Here is a 16,870-nt window from a genome sequence, read left to right on the forward strand (position 1 = left end):
TGGGAGGAGAAACAAATCAGTAATATCAGGACAGGAGCCATGCTAGCCTATATAAGCTGGTGGGACATTTTCTTTTTCCCTACTTTCCTTCTGGCCTAACCAGCAAACCTACAGCTCCTCCCAAGCTCGTCTGAGAGGTAAGAGCACTCTGTTCTTTCCTTTTAATGCACCCTGCTACTGACTTACCTGGGTCTTTCCTCTCCCTCAAAACACCTGGCAAGCAGCATTTGAGCAGCCCTGCTGAAGGAGAGCAGCTGAGGCTCAGGAGGAGCACAAGAATACGAGTTATCAAGCAGTTTCTAGCAGGGTGAGGATTTATTAGTACTGCATAGCCAGGTGGCCGAGCCTTGGAGGAAATAGAGAAAAGAAATAAATTTTTAAAAGAAATAACCAGAACTCTTTAGCATTTCCTTTTACTGCCTTTCCATTCTGCCAAATGAAAATGCCCAGATAGTAATAATACACAGCTGATGAGAGAGTGTCTCTGTATTTCTCTGTCCCTGAGAGAGAGGTCTCTGAAAACTGAATTGCATGTGAGCTTAATGAATATTTGAATCTGAGGTGTAAGCTTTCTTTTGATCTAATACTTTGAAATATATCTTCTATGGGAGAACCTGAGCTATTTTCTTCCAGTGAGGGTCAAGTGCATTATAACCTGTTTCAAGGATTGTTCTTGTGCTTGCGTGTGTTCCTATGCCTAACACAATATTAATCCAGCTTTACTACACCCCTGGTAACATCACACGGGCTGTGCTGGAATTAGAGCTGCAGAGAGTCTGGCCCTTTCCTCCTATTGTGCTTGGATGCAGGAATTCCTCTAAAAACAGGCTGCTCACAGAGCTTGGCTGCCCGCAGACTTCACAGCAACAATTCAGAGAATGCAAGATACAATGGCTGCGATTGTGCGGTAGCAGGTCCTTGCACAAACAAACACCTCACCATAAATTAAACCCTCAGAGAAACCTGGATTTTGGCAGGGAGAGAGGAAAATTCCAGAAAGAAGAGAAAGTGCTAGATAGCTTTGCTGCATTTCCACAGGTAAAAGCCCCGTGTCCAAGCTTGGAAGCACCCATTGCCTGGAATATTAATCAGCCAAACTAAAAACTCTGTCCCTCTCCCAGCTGCAAGCACAACACTGCTCTTAGCATACACAACACAAAACCCACCTGTGGCCAGGCTTGTCTCGTCCTCAGCAGGTGGATAAAGGAGTGTTTGCAGGGCCAGGTGCTGCAGGAGGGCAGCCCCAGCTTTAGAAGGCATGACTGGGATGCCGTGGGTACGGCCTGACAGGGAGGAAGTGCACACCAGTGGAAGGAACATTGATTTAGGGAGACACGGGGTTGCATAACGTCAGCACTTTGCTACAGGACATTAATTAACTCTGAAAGGATGATTAAAAAGCATGGTAGATTAACATCTCGGCCCTGTGATGATTTCATCTTCATAAAAGAGAAACATCTTCTATGTTTTCTGCTTTGTTTCATGGGAAGCTCTCACTTCCCATGAAAATGGTTTTCAGTGGTTTCTCTGCCCTTACAGCACACTACAAACCACTTGCACTTGCAGCACTGAGATGAAAAGTGTGTTCAGACTGGCTCTGCCTGGGTTCTGCTGCTGCTCCTGTATCTCACCAGTCACACACCAGTTCTGGGAGTTTGCACTGCAGGGCTGGAACACCTCTCAAGAGTTTATGTGAGATGAGGCAGTGTGCTCCAAGCTGCCTGAGAACAGAACTTAGCCTTTAATTTTTTTTTTTTCCCCTGGACTAATAGAAATCAAGAATAAAAAAATTACCAAACCTACCCCCCTGCAGAAGCCAAGCAGTCTGTTCCAGCAGAACACTCCTTTTGCAATTAGCTCCATTTCCTTGCTTTGTGCACTAAGAAAAAATAACACTTTCAGTGAAAACCATGTGTTTGCATAACTTCAGCTGCAGGTCTTCAAAAGACCTGCTGCAGACCAGCACACATGAAATCCCCATCAGAACATGTACACTTTGGTCTGCATTATTATTCAGATATCACTGTGTTAAAATTCTCTGAGCATATCCACAGTTCTGAGATAAGACACCTTCTGTATTCTCTCCTTTCCTAAATACCTGCTATCACCTACTCCCTGGAGCAACACAATGTGTTAACAAATCATTAATCTATGCATATATATGGTAGGTACTGCTTTGTAAAATCGCTAAAAATGCCTAAAAAAGTTTATGCTGGTGCCAGTTTCCAAGTGTTTCACTACCTCTTTATGCTCCTATTGGAAAACTCAGTAGAAGTAGTGCAAATCTTTCATACTTTGTGTTTCTGAATAGACAGGACAAGCCTCAGGGCTGTGGTGACAACAAAACTCACTCAGACAGGATGCAGTCCCCACACAGTGCCTGGCATGGGATTCAGGGAAGTCATGAAACCAGTGGGGCTGGATCTGGGTCTTCACTGTGTCATGAGGACCCCATCCCAAACCAAAGGTTTTCTTGGCCTACACCCACTTCCCACCTGGCTGCTCTGCAGGTGAGGAGGCTGCTCAATAATGGTTTCATTCTCTCTTAGCATAAAAAATCACAGAATGGTTGGGGTTGGAAGGGGTTTTAAAGCTCATCTAGTCCCCCTCCCTGCCATGGGCAGGGACACCTTCCACTATCCCAGTTTGCTCCAAGACCTGTCTATCCTGGTCTTGAACACTTCCAGGGAACCAGAGGCAACCACAGCTTCTCTGGGCAATCTCTGACAGGGAATCTGACATGGAACAATTTCTTCCTGATGTTTAATCGAACCCTGCCTTCTCTCAGTTTGAAGCCACTGCCCCTTGTCCTGTCACTCACCACAAGCTCTACTGAACAGATGAAATTCCTGTGGTCCCTCTAGAGAAAGACAATGCCTAGCTCAAATGGGAGTGCCTGAGGGGTTGGAATAGGTGAGCCTTAAAGGTCCCTTCCAGCACAAATTATTCCATGATTCTGTGACATAATGAACAGGGGTTGAGCAGCCCTGCAGGACAGAAGGTAACCAGGATCACCCTGCAGCCTGACTGTGACTCATTCCCTGTGACTCTGAATGCTCTGGGACTCGCTGGGCATTCACTGGGTGTGAAGTTGGAAACAGGTTAGTGCAAGTGACTCACCAGGTCACCTGGTCTGATTGCTGTGCCAGCTGCACTGAGCTGGCTTCATTTCTGCCCCTGGAAAGGGCAGAGGAGCACTGCCAGCTCACTCTTGCCTGACTATTGCCTGACTATTGCCAGCAATACGTCCATTTTTTGGTGAATTCAGGCCCTCAGCCTCTTCCATTTTTTTATCTCCACTGTACAAGTGGAGTGGACAGTGACTGCAACACTTCACATGCACATTGCATCCCATTCTGCAGACCCCTGAGTGCAAACAGCTCCTCACTCAGTGTGCAGGGGAACACCCAGGGTCTCAGAGCACTGCTCTGCACTGCAGCAGCACTTCATTTTACAGGTTAGCAACAGGGAAAGCCCAAGCTGATAAAGAGGGAGATCCTTTGAAAAGAAAGGATCTTTCACTTTCAGGAAAGGATCTGCACTTTCACCAAATGGAGAGAGTTTGTCTTGGCTGGAAATTCTGATTTAACTGAAAGTATATTCCATTCACTTATTCCAGAATAAAGTATGAAAAAAGCGATGGTTAATGAATTAACATAATAAGTTATAACAGACCCAAAAAAAGCCTTCCTGTATCAGGACATCATTCCTAGCACCACTCTTTCCTCCTCTTCTTTTCTTTCTTAGCCTTTTTATTCCAGGTCCTTACCTTCATGTCCTACACAAAGCCAAACTCAATACTCTTCTGTATTTACTGGTCCTGTAATCAGCATCTCATCTAGAACCCATCCTTTTATTAGCTGAGCTCTTCCAGAAGGCAGAAAATGTCCATTTTTTCATTTGTGCAAATATTTATTCCTTCCTGAAATGTCACTGCCATCCCTCTTGTACCACAAGAACAAGAAAATGGCCAGGATTAACCAATGGTGCATTGACCAGGCTTTCCCCTACACAGACTCAGAGCTGCTTAACCACACTGGAGGGTCTGGCAGTGCAATGCCCAGGGGTGAAGCACCTTAAGTACTCAGCACCTGTGTTTCTGAGCTATGGGTTCTCTCCCCACACGTTTACAAGGCCTTTAATAAAGTTTTGAGAGAGTCAAGAACTAACACAAGACCGATGTGTCTGTATCATGCTATTTAGGCTATCAGCTCCTAATATAAATTCATTACTTCTTGCACAAGCTGGCACTCACCAGTGAGACCTGAAGCACCACTGGTTCTGTATTCACACAGCAACACACTTTGGTGTTTGCTTGATAATCACCAAGAATTAGTTCAGGAAACAGGCTATGCTCCAGGCACGGGAGTTTTTATTTATTTGGTGACTTCATATTTAGAATTGGCTCTTGGACAAACAATGAATTGGCTATAGGCACTGATTTTTAATGTTAGGTGTAAGCCTCTGATCCATGTGCCTGAATAATGCTGTCTAGGCTGTATGAGGTGCCAAAGGTTATTCCAGCAACCCCTTATGCAAAGGGTGTATGTCCCAAAGGGGACCCCATCTCCTGCATCCCAAACACTTTATTTAGGCCCAAACACCTTTGCTGGGCCTGTAACAGTCCCCTACCCTATTTAAACTTTTTATAGCACTAGGTAAATTTAATGAGTGTATTTTCATTCATCTCTGAGGGTTTCTTACTACAGCTTCCAACATGCAGTCCCCAAAACTGTCTCAGCAGAGAATAAAGCAACATGACTAAGGCAGAGTGGAAAGCAAGAACGGTGAATTCTGGCATCAAACTCCTGAGTCAATGCTGGGTACTTCTAAAGTTTGGTCAGCTTAAAGTGCAGTTCAAATGAGAAAAAGGAATGTATGAATGCAAGTGAGTTATGGAATAAGGCACCATGGACAACCCCAGACTAAGCCTGTGCTCACAAGAAGGGTGAACTGATCCCAATAGATGATTATAAAACTGAATTTAGGTGCCTATTATTGATGGCTGATGGATGAATTCAAACTGGAAGTATGGGTTAAGCAGCAGAGAAGCTTAATAAATGAGACATATTCTTATAACTGCGTGGAAGTCTGGGAGGACAGGGAATGTGAAGAGGGAATGTGCTCATGGACACAAAAGAATCAGGTGCTCAAAGTAAGGATTTTCCTCTTTCTGGTTCCAAAGTACCATGTGGTGAGCAGTAATGTGGCAAGGAGAATAAGCAGGGATCAGAAAGAGACATTGTAATGTACTCTTGTTTTTTTCTTTTCCCTTGAATTTTACCAAAGGTTCAGAACATCAACATGGAAAACTGTGTTGATATCAAGATAGAAACCATGGGGGAAAGAATGCCAGTGAAGCAGAATCCACTGAGCACTGGTGGGAAGAGTTTCTGCAGAGCTGTGGGTTACCTCACTGGAGACATGAAGGATTTTGGAACCTGGCTGAAAGGTAAACCTACTTCATCATGACTAATGACAGCGGATTCCAAAAAAAAAAGTATATCAAAGGAGTAATAACTAACTTCTTAGTGATGTGATTCAAGTTAGAGTAGTAGAGAAATTACCTCTACCCTGATTTATGTCCGTTTTGTAGGGGAAAAAATCAGCTTTGTGCAGAGATCCACATAGTGCTTAAATCTTGGGGATGTCTGAGATGACATTTACCTCCCAGCATGCCATGTACAAAGTGAATTTAGTCCCACAGAATATAGCCCTGGATGGTTATTCTGTACTCTGCCATTCTTCTTAACACTCCATGTCCTTTCAGCTGAGCAGTTTCTGTCAAGCCTAATGCCACTGTGAAGTTAAATTACACATAGGTAGGTGTGTTTGGTCCCTGTGATAAATCAGCAGTGGGATACACACACGATTTGCCATCTGAGCCACAGACATCATAAATTAGCTGGTTCATATGAATCTGGTCCAGGGTACTTTATAACACAGGGTTCTGGCAACCTCACTGCTCATCTCAGTTTTCCAGCTGTAAGCCTTCACTGTGGACCATAATAAATCCCTGTCAGGTTTTACAGTCTTGTTGATTCATTGCTTCAGCCGTGGTGCCAAGTCCCACTGCCAAAACTTTTCCTGAGTTTCAAAAATACATCCCAAATCAGTACCATCTGCAGACTTTAGGGGGCTTGTTTTATTGCTGGATTTGATCTTTTCCAGACAAACCCCTCGTGATCCAGCTCCTTGACTGGGTGCTGCGTGGGATATCCCAGGTGATGTTTGTCAACAACCCCCTCACTGGGCTGGTCATTCTGACTGGGCTCCTGATGCAGAACCCATGGTGGACACTCACAGGATGCGTGGGAACACTTGTCTCAACTTTAACAGCACTTATTCTGGGTCAGGACAGGTAAGTCCATGCTTTTCCCCCTCAGGTGGCCACTTCAGTGCTGATTTATGTGTTAGATGTTTGGTGTGGATGAGGAGCCTGAATTTAGTGGGAGGGGACCCTGCCCATGGCATAGGGTTGGAACAAGGTGGTCTCTAAGGTTCTTTCCAACCCAAACCTTCTATGATTGTGTGATCCAGCCTTGACTGGGCATGTATCTGGTCTGCTAGGGCCAGAGAGATCTCCCAGCAGCTGCACCTGGTGCAGGGGGACACTGGACAAACCTGCAGAAGCGGGGGGTAGGTGCTGAGCCAGGTGTGAAAAATCGAATTTCAGTGGATGAGTTCCAGCAGGTCATCCCCAAACAGAGCCACAGCTGGGTGGGGAGGGAGGGCTGATGTCAGCAAAGCATCCTCAGGGGAGAGGGCTTCAGGACAGCTGTTCCCTCCCCACAGATCAGCCATAGCAGCAGGCCTGTACGGATACAACGGGGTCCTGGTGGGATTGCTGATGGCTGTCTTCTCTGCTGATGAAGACTACAACTGGTGGCTCCTCCTGCCTGTGGCACTGGTGTCCATGACCTGGTAAGACAGATGGTTCCTCTGCTCCTCCTTCCAGCCCCAGAGTCCCCACACATGAGTCTGAGCTGCTGCATTTCTATGCAGCCAGCAGTGGAAAGGCAACACAACTAATACATATATTCTGTTAAATCTGTGCTGTTATTTACACTTTTAAACTCAGATGTAATCCAGAAACAAATAAAAATACACACATAATCACAAATAATCCCAGTGGGGAAAACAAAAATCAGTGGCTGATCATGTGTAATTCAATGTTCTGAACATGAGTCATATTGCTGTGATGCATCAATTCATTTCTGTTTCAAGAGGAACATTATTTTCACTATTTCCTACCATCATCAACCACAAGTGTTTCATCTATTTAAGTCACCATATAAAAATGTCATGAAAATTTACTTCTCCAAGCACAGAAGCTGTTCATTGGTCCCAAGACATGATGGTTGACACTAATCAAAACAAACAACTACTAATATTTTACTCGTATATATGACACTATAATCCACTAGGTATTTGGCCAGCAAAAAATTTTGAAGCCTGGTCTTTGACCCCAAAATGTCTAGCTGCAGATTGCTAAAACCACACCTGTAATTTGTCTGCCTGAATTTCAGGTGGTGTTACAGTCACTTTGATGTCAGCTTTTATTGCTGATGCACAAGCTTGAGCAAGGGCACACAGCCTCATTCACAGTTCACTCAGACCCAGCATGGGTACCACAGTCTCACTCCACTTCAGGTGCTAAAAATAAAAGATCGACTCTGAGTCTGAGCTGGGGAATAACTCCATTAAAGCACTGGATCCTGTCTCCTTCACGTTTAGCAAATTCACCATACATACTAACATAACACGACAGGAATCTGTACATTGATAATTGCCTTTGGAGGGGTAGCAAATTTATGGAGTGACCCTTTCTGTCTCTGATTTGATCAGAAAGATTGAAGAAATTAAACAGATAGAAGGAGGAGAAGGGGTTTTTTGGTTTGGTTTGGGGTTTTTTTTGTTTGTTTTAAATAGACCAAATTTTCTGCATCTGGGTTTACAGTTTGCCCCTCTGACAAGCTTCATTTTGCTCTTCTTTCAGCCCTATTTTCACCAGTGCTTTAAGTGCAGTTTTCTCTAAGTGGGACCTGCCTGTTCTCACCCTGCCTTTCAACTTGGCCTTGACCCTCTACCTGGCTGCTTCAGGACCACACAACCTCTTCTTCCCCACGACTGTGATTCGTCCTGCAATGGGAACACCGAACATCACCTGGGCAGATGCTGAAATCACAATGGTAGGATGTCTTAAGCGTCACAGTCCCCTTCATTTACAGTTAAAAACACTACAGAAATGTATTCTCTTCCTTTATAAATTCCTATGGAATGGGTTGGATGGGGCCTTAAATGACCATCCAGTCCCACCCCCCCTGCCATGGGCAGGGACACTTACACTGTCCCAGGCTGCTCCAAGCCCCATCCAGCCTGGCCCTGGGCACTGCCAGGGATCCAGGGGCAGCCACAGCTGCTCTGGGCACCCTGGGCCAGGGCCTGCCCACCCTCCCAGCCAGCAATTCCTAATTGCCAAGAGCCCAAAATCTGTGCCTGCCCTCTGGCAGTGGGAGCCATTGCCTGGCTGCTGTCGCTGCAGGCCTTGTCCCCAGTCCCTGGGCAGCTCTGCTGGAGCCCCTGGAGGCCCTGGCAGGGGCTCTGAGGTGTCCCTGGAGCCTTCTCTTGTGCAGCTCAACAGCCCCAGCTGTGCCAGGCTGGCTCCAGAGCAGAGGGGCTCCAGCCCTGGCAGCAGCTCCGTGGCCGCCTCTGCACTGGCTCCAGTGGGTCCACCTCCTTTTTTGCTGCTTTATGGCCTGGCAGTACAAAATTTGATTTATAAGAGAACTATTATCCAAAATATAATACTTTTTCTACTCTAGGAATTTACATTTTGGACAGCTTGAAAAGGAGAATCTTTTCATGTGCAGTTGGATCCAATTGTATAGATTATAATCTTCAAATACTCTCTTGAATCTAATTACCCATTTCTATTTCTATGCATGTACTGATCATCTCCCCATAGCTAAGGTTGTGCTGAGAATTCCAGTTAGTTCACTGGGTAATTTTAATTTTTCAGATACAGGCTGTTTATAAAATTGCATCTTTCTGATTAGACATGAGCAAGCAGATATAACTGTGTTGGAATGGTTAAAAACTTGGGCACAGGTGCACATTCACACATTTTTAATTTATATTCAAGTGGGACCTTTCCAAAGGAACACTTTATTCTGCTGGATTACACCATAAACAATACAGATACCAGAGTAACTATTTTCTCCTAAGGCTCAGCTGACTATTTTAAGGGTTTCCTAGGGAGTGATTAAGAAAAGGAAGTTAATTGACACTAAACAGAAACCCACAAGTGACATTTCTCAAAGAACATTTACCATGGCACATAGTTTTATGGCGACTGTATACAAAAAGTGCCTCAAAACCATCTCTAAGCTGTGACCAAGCTGGGCTCTGTCCCACCAGCCCAGCAACTCTTGCTCATACTCCTAGTGGATCCCAACCATCCCCTAAGCTCACTCTCATGGTCCCTATGGATATGCAAAAATCAGCACATGCAAAGAGGATGATTAAACCCTTTCACAAAATCTTTACCTTTTATCTTAGAGCAAAAACCTGGCAGAGGAGCTCAGGGCGAGGGAGCAAGCTATGACTCATTTTCATTGAAGGGAAACCCTGTGGAAATGCCCTGCTGTCTCCTGAGACCTGTCCAAATATTCCAATTAAAAAGAAAGACTGTATCCAATAAATGCCAAATGTAAGCCTGGCCAAGAAAAATAGGTTTAAAAAAAAAATTACAAAGCTGATAACAAATTGTCTTGTTTGGTTTGTTAATTTCTACAGCTCCTGCAATCCATCCCAGTCGGCGTGGGCCAGGTTTATGGTTGTGACAACCCCTGGACTGGGGGAATTTTCCTGATTGGTTTATTTATCTCCTCTCCACTCCTTTGTGTCCACACAGTGATCGGCTCAGCAGCGGGGATACTGGCAGGTAATGGTTTTATCCAGATTTGTATAAAAGCATGGAGAGTAAAACAGGAACTACAATAAGTGGAGCAATTAAAGTCACAAGTGTTTAACCCAGTGGAGAATGGCTAATTGGAAACAAAATGTGCTCAAACTTCTGCTTTAAGAATTCTTTTGATTCACTTCCCCATTCTCTTACCTTGTTTTATGAGGGTGGAAACCTTCAGAAGAAAAAAGTTTCTGTTGTGCTGAGATTAATTTTTACCACAAAGTACTTAATTTCTGGGTGTATCCTGGTGGGTTTAGGGGCAGATCAATGAAAGTCATAGCCATCAGCCTGAACGTGCAGGCCTCAGGGATTCATTTAAGGTTCACATGTAGGCTCATCCACTCATGTGTGTTCTGCTGAAATGAAATCACCAAAGCCAGCTCAGCAGCAACAGGAAAATTCTGCCATGATTCCCTTTTAGACCCTAGCAACAGGATTACAAACAGCCCCATGTACAAGTGCTGGCCAGAACCTTTGAAAATCTGGATTCATGCCACTTCTCCACCGCTTTCATCCCTTTGGCCAAGGAATGACACATTTCTCTGGCTTTATTTTCCAGGGCTAAGCTTAGCAACACCGTTTAACCAAATCTACTTGGGGCTGTGGGGCTACAACAGCGCCCTGTCCTGCGCTGCCATCGGGGGCATGTTCCTGGCTCTCACCTGGCAGGCACACCTCCTGGCCATGGCCTGTGGTAGGTACCCAGCAGGTTTTCACCTCCCCTTGAAGTGAGACAGGATGAGAAGAGACCTCTCCTCACAGCAGAGGGGGGCTGGAGCCAGATGGGCACCCCAGGCAGGCAGATGGATGTAGGCGAGGCTGACGAGTGGTGGGGCTGCGTGTTGGAGCCACGGCTTTCATGCACTCTGTGCTTTCATTTTTGGCCAAGAGCTGTGTTTAAAGAGCTGTGATCGGTGGGCACGTGTTAACTGAGGTCTTTGAAATCAAATCAGCTTTGTTTTGAGTCATTAGTTGTGTTTGTTCGCTCGTTGCTGGATGAATCACGGGTGGTTTTTTTCCCATAGATACCGGCTCAAATTCCTTCTTTGAAGAAGGACATGCTAATCCTTGAGAAGAGTGGGGCTCTGCTCTAGTTAGACAGTACACACTCCCCATTCTCTTGAAATGGATCAAAGGCATGAGCTGGGCAACACAGCAGGGTTGAAGAATTATTTATAAGGCAATTCCATATGAAATTTCAATATCAGAGTGAGCTGAGAGTGAAACTATTGCTCATTCAGTGCTCATATAAGAGAGATTTAGCTCTGAATGTCATTGACCCACCTTCAAGCCCTGGAGGCAGGACAGATGAGAGTGGGTTATTTTCCTATGTAACCCCATCCATCAAGCTACATACTTTCCACGTCAGTGCAATTTTCAAAAGCCCATTATGGCATTGCACATTTTTCATCAGTCCAGTGTTGTTTGTTTGTTTGTTTGTTTGTTTGTTTGTTTGTTTGTTTGTTTTGCCCCTCCCATATGCTCCAGGTTGGAGGGGACACAGGGAGGGATTTAGCAGGGTTGTGCCCAGACAGGGTCACAATCATTGGTTGAGCTCCCCAAGGCAGAAGGAGAGATGTTTGTCATTGCTCTTGTACTCCATGAGCAGCTGAACTCACCAGCAACTGCCTTTCTCCTCCACAGCACTCTTCAGTGCCTACCTGGGAGCAGCAGTGACCCACATGTTGTCTGTGGTAAGTAGTGTATCAGCTAAGGGCTGATTTCCCTGGCTCGTCAGACAAAACACCAAGATGTGGAGAAAAACTCAGCCAAAGGCAGAAATGGTCTGGGAGAGGGGTTACTATCTGTCCAGGGGGGTTGGTGTGATTCCCACTGGAAAAGGTGACTTGGAATTATCACTTGCCACTTTCCATCCTCAGAGTTTGCACGAACTTCCACAGCTCAGCTCCAGACACTTGTGAGATGACAGAATCACGGAATGGTTTGGGTTGGAAGGCACCTTAAAACTCATCAAGTTCCAACCCCTATGCCATGGGCAGGGACACCTTCCACTGTCCCAGAGTGCTCCAAGCCCCATCTGTCCTTGAACACTTCCAGGAATGGGGCAGCCACAGCTTCTCTGGGCACCCTGTGCCAGGGCCTCACCACTCTCACAGGGAGGAATTCCTTCCTCATACCCAATCTAACCCTGCCCTCTGTCAGTGGAAAGCCGTTCCCCCTTATCCTGTCTAGGCCCTTCCCCAAAGTGCCTCTCCAGCTCTCCTGGACCTGCTTTAGGCGCTGGCAGGCTGCTAGAATATCTCCCCTCTTTCAGGTATTTACTTCATGCCAGAAGCAATTGGAAAAAGGGCCCTGCACATGTTAAAGAAACATTAAATTTGGGTTAACTTCTTTTCTCAGTTGCCAAAAGTCAGTAGGTACCACGGCCCAGGGAAGAGCTGAATGTTTCTGGTATCTGCTCTCCTCTCTCATTGTCACCCTCTCCTACCTCATGCACCCGAGAAACCTTCCCCATGGCAGATGAGGCAGCCCTCTCACCAGAGCTGGTAGATGTTTCAGGCTGATGCACAATGTCAAGACATCATAAAGAAACCCAGCCTCTCGAAGGAAAGACTCAAAGCAAAACCGAGTCTAGACTTCCTGCAGAAACCTTGTTCCAAGGTGTCTGGCTGTGGGTGGTAGTCTAATAAAAGAAAGACACGAAGCAAATGGGTGGTTTGTTGTTTTTCTTTGCAGTTTGGGGTGCCATCTGGAACCTGGCCCTTTTGCTTGTCTGCCCTGACCTTCCTGCTAATGACCTCAAACCACTCTGGGATCTGCAGGCTGCCACTCTCCAAAGTCACCTACCCAGAAGCCAACAGAGCTTATTACCTGATGATGAAGAAACATGAGAAGTCTTGCTGTGAGGCATAGAGACCCAAGAAGAGAGAAACTCATCTCATTTCAAGGCAAGAGCACGAGGTATTTGCCCAACAGAATGTGATTTGTCTGCTACAATGTCCAACACCACTTCTGCGTGGAGAAACTTTTCCCACCACATCTATTTGTTCTATTCAGGAGATTTCTATTAGGTAGGACTGGGCTGTGCTGGAATGACCATTTCCCAGTATCAACCTGTTATGATTTCAAAGCACACATGTCTGAAAAGATACTTGAATTATAAGCAATGGGAAAATTACTTACAAGCTGAAAAGAAAAATCTTTCTGTGAAATTGAAGACACCGAAATCAAATGTAAAGAAATAAAGAGCATCTTTCAGCATATGAGGGGACTTCAAATTAATGGCTAAATATCTTATGACAGCAATAGGAGGCATGCTAGAGAGTTTCACTGTAGCAGAGAAATGAAATAAAGAGCACTCCTTGCCAAGTAGAAAATAGGTTGTGAAGAATTCTACCTGGAGAACCTCTCAAACCCCATGGAGGGAGATGTTCATTAGCAATCAACAAACATAAGATAGACATGATTTTTGTGATTTTTGTGTTAATCTCATGATTTCTTCTAATACTTGAACTTGGTGATGGGTTAGCAAAGTAGGGGGCAGCAAGAAACTCATTGCTGTCCCTTTCCTATGCAATAAAAGGGCTCTGTTCTGTCAGTACACAAATAGATCTCATTTGAGCTGAACTTCTGAATTCCTCTCCCTACACTGTCCCACTCAGCCCAGAAATATCCAACAGCAAAATGTGGCACTGTCCCAGCCTGCTGCTGAAGCTCAGGAGGCTCATGGGGACCTTGTGGCTCTGCAGAGCTCCCTGACAGGAGGGGACAGCCAGGGACAGCTCCAAGGGAACGGGGACAGGAGGAAAGGGGATGGCCTCAAGTTGTGCCAGGGGAGGTTTAAATTGGATTGGATTATTTGGGATAATATTGGATTGGATTATTTGGGATGAATTGGATTGGATTATTGGGGATAATATCTTTGTAGAAATAGTTACCAAGCCTAGGAAGAGGCTGTTTGGGGCAGCAGTGGTGTCCCCATCCTGGGAGGGTTTTAAGGCCTCGTGGGGGTGGCACTTGGGGACAGGGTCAGGGGTGGCCTTGGCAGCAGCTCTGTGGTTCTGTGAAGATGCTCCTCTGCCTTCCTCTCTGCCCCACAGTGGGAAGGGGACATTTGAGGTCAGTCCAGCAGAGCTCTGCAGGGCACCAGCCAGGTGCCACCCATGCCCAGGCTCCCAGGGTGTGCAGGGAGGGAAGAGGGGAGCTGTCCTTGCACCCAGCAGTGTGGATCACCCAAACAGGCATCAACCTTTCTGCCTGGCTCACTGACATACTCTGTCTCCTGTTGAAGCTCATATCTTCACCGAAAATATTCCATGTGCTCAGGTCCTTCAGCTGAGAGGAGCCTGCATGCATTAGTGTCACACCAGGAAAAGCAAACCAAAACCTGTTTTCCTTGTAGCAAATTAAATACAATCTAGCATGATTTCTGAGTTTGGGAGGGGGGAAAAAAAAAAACCAAACCATGTATTTTTGCAAACATCACAAAGGCCTGAGTGTAAAATATTTGTGATGAACAGTTGGCAGTGTCTTCTGGTGAAGTTCTAGGATTTCAGATGTTCAACAGTATTTCTGTATGATTGACGCTCACTTGTAAAATGTAGCATTTCAATGATTTACTTAATAAATATCTACATAATGTTCTGCAGAGTTAATTTCTAAAACAAACATTCATACTTTTTTGAATTTGCTTTAAGTTCCTCTCTCTCTATTATCATTAAGCTCTTCCAAAGATAGGTTACTTCTTAAACAAGTAGTGTAGAAGACAATGGAAAATAAAATTTTTAAATCAGTGTGTGTGGGATACATAGGAGATTTTTAAATTCTGCTCTTTGTGCTTATCACAGAATCACAAAATCACAAAATTGTTTGGGTTAAAGGGTCTTTGTTCCATCCCCTATGCCAAGGGAAGGGACCTTCCACTATCTCAGGTTGCTCAGGCCCCATCCAGTCTGGCCTTGGACACTTCCAGGGATCCAGGGGCAGCCACAGCTGCTCTGGGAAATTGATGCCAGGGCCTGCCCACCCTCACAGCTAAGAATTCCTTCCCAATATCCCACCTATCCCATCCCTACCCTCTGGCAGTGTAAACCCATTCCCCCTGTCCTGCTACCCAAGACAGCCAAAATCCTCCTCCAGCTCTCCTGGAGCCAGTTCAGGCACTCAAAGGAGCTCTAAGTCCTCCTCAGAGCCTTTTTCAGGATGAACAGCCCCAGCTCTCTCAGTCCTTTGGCATTTTGCAGTCCTTTGGCATCAAACCTCCTTAAACCTGCAAGTGCAAAGCCTGGTTCTGTACAGGAGGCACAATCAGCCCAAGGGACAGCACTGGGCCAACAGAGCTACAGAAACCTCCTCCAGAGCAGGCAGGGATTCATTCCTAGGGGAGATGCTGACCAGGCCCCAGAGTGGGGCCAGATGAGGTCAGGTTTTTCCAGAATATTCCTGGAGCAGGCACAGAGGGCCATGGAGATGCTCTGGGGCTTGGAGCTCCTCTGCTTTGGAGCCAGGCTGGAAGAGCTGGAGGTGCTCACCTGAAGAAGAGAAGGCTCTGGGGAGATCTTTTGTGGCCTCTCAGCACTTGAAGATCTCTTTAAGAAAAATGTGGACAAACTTTCTATCAGGGCTTGTGACGATGGGAAGAGGGTTGATGGTTTTAAAGTAAAAGAGGATTGATTCTGACCAGATAAAAAGAAGGGATTTTTCGTGGGTAGGGCGGTGAGGAACTGGCCCACTGTCCAGAGGTATGGTAGATGCCCCATCCCTGGAAAAAGTCAAGGTCCAGTTGGGCAGGTATCTGAGCCACTTGGTGCAGTGGAAGATGTCCCTGCCCATTGCAGGGGGCTGGGCTGATGAAATTCAGGTGTCCAACACAACCCAAACCATTCCCTGCTTCTGTGATTTATCAAATTGTAGTGTAAAAGGGTATTTTAATGCCTGAACTGAGATCTCCCCACCCTGGACCACGAGTGCCCCAGAGAGGCAAACCAACAGAGGCTGCTTTCACCCTTCTGTCAAAATATGCACTTGAGCAAGAGAACACAGTTTATGTCCAGTGTAAATCAGCAGATTTCCTCTGACTGGTGCTATTCCAGCCTGCTGTTGCTGAGCAACAGGGACATTTTGGCACTACCATAAAGAAATCATACACACAGAACCCAAAAACAACAAAAGATGAAGGCTATGTCCCAGCCATTTAGAAAGATTTTGCACATCATTCAGAATTAATTCTACATTTTACACTATCCAGCAAATTTATTCTTCCCATCACCTCTCAGGAAATAACAGCTATTTGGAAACTTGACATGTAAGTCAGTCAGAACATGCATATTATATTATGCTTTTTCCCATTATCGTTCACAACACTGTCTTTGCTAACAGGACTAATTTATCTTATTACTGAAACTGGGTTTTTTGGCTGTTTGGATTTTTTGGTGGGTTTTTTTGGGTTTTTGTTTGTTTGTTTTTTGTCTTTACATCAAATAAATACTATTCAGATCACCCCTCTTTTCCAAGCATTCTTTTTTCAGTGTTGTTTCTGATACACAGGTGATGCCAGATGCATGAGAAACACACTAGGCAGAAATTTTGGGGTATTTTCCTGGACTACCTCCCTCCCAGTGCCAGCAAAGAGATGCCAATGCGTTTACAGTTCTGAAAAGAAATACATATATAAATAAAATAAGTAAATGCTATTGAAAGTAATTCTTGGGGGAGAAATCAATAAAAACAATTTAAAAAAAAAAAACCACAAAAACTAAAATAAATAAATAAGTAATGTTTATATAAATAAATAAGCTATAAATAAATAAAACCCTAAAAATAAATAAATTTTTAAATAAATAAATAAATAAATAAATAAATAAATAAATAAATAAATAAAGTTTTAAAAAACCCTGACTACTGGGAAACATCTGCTGGGAGTCACATTTTATCCAAAAG

The 16,870-nt window shown here is 45.0% G+C and overlaps 1 protein-coding gene across 1 annotated transcript; it reads left to right on the forward strand.

Moving 5' to 3' along the window:
* Positions 1-14,724, forward strand: LOC129132589 (urea transporter 2). Its single transcript, XM_054651909.2, has 9 exons — positions 1-137; positions 5,290-5,452; positions 6,172-6,361; positions 6,796-6,924; positions 8,000-8,192; positions 9,799-9,946; positions 10,530-10,664; positions 11,615-11,664; positions 12,668-14,724. Exons 2-9 carry the CDS (start codon positions 5,305-5,307, stop codon positions 12,842-12,844), a joined length of 1,170 nt encoding a protein of 389 aa, XP_054507884.2. The 5' UTR covers positions 1-137; positions 5,290-5,304; the 3' UTR covers positions 12,845-14,724.
* The last annotated feature ends 2,146 nt before the right edge of the window (positions 14,725-16,870 follow it).

This window comes from Agelaius phoeniceus, chromosome Z, assembly GCF_051311805.1.
Source record: "Agelaius phoeniceus isolate bAgePho1 chromosome Z, bAgePho1.hap1, whole genome shotgun sequence".
NCBI classification, from domain to species: Eukaryota; Metazoa; Chordata; class Aves; order Passeriformes; family Icteridae; genus Agelaius; species Agelaius phoeniceus.

Coding starts and splice junctions, on each gene's coding strand:
- LOC129132589 (XM_054651909.2), top strand. CDS start 5,305: ATGGAAAACTGTGTTGATATCAAGATAGAAACCATGGGGGAAAGAATG. Junction 6,925..7,999: donor GCACTGGTGTCCATGACCTG/GTAAGACAGATG, acceptor CTCTTCTTTCAG/CCCTATTTTCACCAGTGCTT. Junction 9,947..10,529: donor AGCAGCGGGGATACTGGCAG/GTAATGGTTTTA, acceptor TTTATTTTCCAG/GGCTAAGCTTAGCAACACCG.